General features: G+C 40.4%; 1 protein-coding gene across 1 annotated transcript in view; it reads left to right on the top strand.

Annotated features, from left to right (window-relative positions):
* Window positions 1-2959: 2959 nt before the first annotated feature.
* Window positions 2960-4174, top strand: part of ints3 (integrator complex subunit 3) — a 27638-nt gene continuing 26423 nt past the window's right edge. Inside the window, exons 1-2 of the mRNA XM_080859718.1 lie at window positions 2960-3240; window positions 3817-3900. Coding sequence (XP_080715844.1) covers window positions 3157-3240; window positions 3817-3900 — 168 coding nt within the window. The 5' untranslated portion in view covers window positions 2960-3156. The remainder of the gene's footprint in view (window positions 3241-3816; window positions 3901-4174) is intronic.

The following is a 4174-nucleotide window of genomic DNA, read 5'->3' as shown; positions in this document are numbered from 1 at the left end:
AGGGGGTTAACAAACACAAAGACAACAGAGATACAACTTCATGACAACAAAGAACCAAATACCAAAGGCGAACCCAAATTCCTACGACCAACTAACGATCAACCAACGATCAACCAACGCGCCAAAATGACGGGAGGACCAGAGCAGCCTTGACTGCCGGCTGGTCATGGCTTATGTAGCCCAGCTAAAAAATGGAAATATAAAACATGAAAAACAAATAGAGTTGGTAAACTGGTCAATGCAGATTTTTCCTTTTCTGCATTGATTGCAGAAAAGGAAAAAAACATATTGAGTAACCCAAGACTAGGCATTAAGTTTGCATGCCAGGCAATAACCAGTCATTAAAAAAGGCAAATCTTCACGTTAGCTTGACATTGCTAAACTACCAGCTTTATCTTACCACTACGTTAAATAAATAATAAAGGTACAATCGTGTTATTTTGATGCTATTGCTGTATGTCAACATGTATTTTGCTACATTAACTTAGCATAGCAAGAACTCCGCATAACTCAACCTGTTTCTCCAAATTTGAATTTTTTGAAGGCTAACAACTCCTTTTTTGAGGTAGACAGGAAACACACTGAAACCTCCACGAGTCATTCTTGGGACCTCTGAACTTTCATGTCTGTTAAATAAGGCCAAGGGTGGCTCATATCAGAGGCCTCAGTCGAGGCTACCTCTGGATCCATGTTGAATGATTAGACCGTTTGTCAGGCTGTCTGTTGAATGTTTAGGCAAATGGCAAGTCTACCACTCGCGCTGCGGTCAGATGCATACTCTGCTATCATTGGAGCTGATAGAGACACCTGATTGGTTTAAACTTCAAACAGCAACGCTTTCATGTTTTTGTGTAGACAACATTTTGGCAAAACTGTGTTCATAAAATGTGAAGAGTAACGACATATAGCCTATTATAGAAAAGTAGCAGAGTAAAAGTATAGATAATAGCTTTAAAATGTAACAGAGTAAAAGTAAAAAGTATGCACTATTATTAAGTAAAGTACAGATGCGTACAAATGTACTTAAGTGCAGTAACGAAGTAGAAATACTTTGTTACATTCCACCACTGTTTTTAACCAAGAGACTATTATGCACCATGGCCGGCAGAGTTAGTTTAGGTTCTGTTACTTAACTTATTGTTTTGTTATGCACCACCTTCAACTCCCCTACACAGTACACACACACACACACACACACAATCACAGCATGCAACACTACGGATACCACTGATGTTCACACCCCATCCTATGTTCTATTCTGTTATTTTCTACAGTATAGTTCTTACTTATTCTACTCTCTGGTTCCAGTTTCTTTATTGTGTGGACATTCACTCCTTAAGGTCTGATACTAGCCCAGAGTTAAGCATATTCATCTTCCAAACTATACCTACCTAGGAGTGTTACAATAGCCAGTATCATTTGATTCCGTGTGTCCATCCAGGCAAATTGGTGGATCCAAATGTCATTAAAAAAAAACCATATATGATGTAATTTCTTTGTAATCATCCAAAATAATGTTAAGTGTATGGGTATTTTTCCCAGTAGGCCACTGACTGGTACGTGCGATGCATTGAGTGGGCAACGTGGCGTGTACTGAGTGCTGGTCTGACTGTAACTCCTAATTTAACATATCGCTTATTTACATGTTCAACATGGTCCAGTTCATTTAACACATCGCTTATTTACATGTTCAACATGGTCAGGTTCATTTAACATATTGCTTATTTACATGTTCAATATGGTCCAGTTAATTTAACATATCGCTTATTTACATGTTCAACATGGTCCGGTTCAATTAACATATCGCTTATTTACATGTTCAACATGGTCCGGTTCATTTAACGTATCGCTTATTTACATGTTCAACATGGTCCAGTTCATTTAACACATCGCTTATTTACATGTTCGACATGGTCCAGTTCATTTAACATATCGCTTATTTACATGTTCAACATGGTCCGGTTCATTTAAAGGCACCCAGTGCAACTTTATGTAAACATTCAATGAAAAATAAACATTCAATTTCTAGTCTTTTTTACACGTAGTAAGTTTCAATAACTCCATACCATTACATATCGACATTCAAGGAGCAAAGATGAGACGTCGTTGTGTGGTGAGAACTGATAGAAAATCGTAAACAACAACAATCGCCGGTGGGGAGAAGCCATTTTTCCATTGACTGGAAGCCTGCTTTATTTATTGTAGGTTACAAAAAATAAAGAAAATGGCGGCGATTGTTGTTGTTATCGATTTTCTATCAGTTCTCACCACACAACAACGTCTCATCTTTGCTGCTTGAATGTCGGTATGTAATGGTATGGAGTTATTGAAACTTACTACGTGTAAAAAAGACTAGAAATTGAATGTTTATTTTTAAGCCTCGAAAGTTGCACTGGGTGCCTTTAACATATCGCTTATTTACATGTTCGAGGTAAAATCTTCTGGTGGTGGCGTCTACTGGAGGCTGTGACGTTAAAACGTGTGTGCTTTTCTCAGCTGTACAAACAGCGCCGTCGTGTGGACAGTGTTCTAACCTCTTAATAAAGCCAATTTCAAGTATGTGAGTATTTTTCAAATTTGTTTCCTTGATATGTCATCCAATGTCACGTCTTACAAGAATCTATTTACCACATTTTAATCGATGAGTTAAACACTGTTGAATGTGTTGGCCGTGTGGTTAAAAGTGAAATGATAACAAATACAGGCTTCAACAATGGATTTATCAATCTTCGTGCTTCTCTTCTTCATTGGTTTCTCGCGTCTCGATTGTACAAACTGTCCGCTCGATGTTTGCTGCCTTTGGTTAATAGCAACGTCAATCAAAATAAAAGCAGCTATGATTTGTATAGTTGACCTGCATGTCCCGCCCTTTCCTCTGCCGAATCGAATACTTCCGTTAGGCCACCATGTCCTACGGAAGTTGAATTGTTGTAGTCGGACACTGGCGAAAACACTGGAGCGGTCTCAAGGAGGCGGCGAAACCGAATTATAAACACACCTTGTGTGCTTAAGAGAACATAAAGTGAGCGCGAATAGCCAAATTAGCAAAAGAAACGCGCTGAGATAGAAAGAAATACACCAACAGTGGCCCCCTGTACGCTAGCCCTAACCCCTGAAGTCCTCTGTGGTTAGGCGAAACGAGGCGGGAGGCAGGCGATGGAGCCTTCACCGGCGAAGGGGAAAGCCCAGGGTCGCCTGGTAGTGTCCACGACCCTGGATGCGAAAGATGAACTGGAGGAGGTAACGTTAGCGCTGCTACTCCCAGGAAGCAGACCACACCGTCACTAGAGCTGCAATTTCTAGCTATTCAGATATAAGGCTCCACTGTGGCCAATGTGGCGTTAACGTTAGCCGAGTTGCAGTATCATTATGAAAGGATGAATCGGAAACGTGGAGAAAGTTGTGCAGATTAGAAATCGGAGCACTAGTGACTTGATCTTAACGGTATTAATGGGTCCTTTTAACTGTGCACCGTAAATATACAACTAGGGTGCTGACCGATAGAAGATGTTATTGTCGTAAATGTTTAGTAGGAGTGGGGTTGCATATAGGTGTATATGTCTATGGTTGGGTTGCCTGTCATGTGTCTTGTGCATCGCTAACACAGAGCAGAAGCGAAACCCACACATGCGCGATGCATGAAGCCTTGGTCATGCAGCTAACACTCGCAATAAGATTATTAGTAACTCTTGATGAATAATAAGCGCACTATAATACACACAAATGACTGCATCGCGATTCTCTGCGTGAGTGTGTTGGATAAAAGCATCTGCTAAATGATTAAGTGTAATCTAATGTAATGTTAATGTGTTGTAGCGGTTGGAAAGATGTCTCGCGATTGTCACTTCTATGACAAACGGCCTTTCAGAGCGCGAAGCCAACGATGCCATCACTGCCCATGTAAGTTTCTCTCTCAAACACACACACACACACACCACACACATTCACACTCTCTCTCTCATTCGATCTATCTCTCACAAACACACCTCTCTCTTTCTTTCTTTCTTTCTTTCTTTCTTTCTTTCTTTCTTTCTTTCCTACATTCTTGTTCATTCTCAATGTCTCTTCTGCAGCTCTGTAGTTCACCAAAACACAGGAATTGATGATGATGATGATGAATGTGTGTGTGTGTGTGTGTGTGTGTGTGTGTGTGTGTGTGTGTGTGTGCTATAGG

Source organism: Sprattus sprattus (genome assembly GCF_963457725.1).
Source record: "Sprattus sprattus genome assembly, chromosome: 20".
Lineage (NCBI taxonomy): Eukaryota > Metazoa > Chordata > Actinopteri > Clupeiformes > Clupeidae > Sprattus > Sprattus sprattus.
Note: the sequence above shows the minus strand (reverse complement) of the source record. Positions and strands in the feature narration are given on the sequence as shown.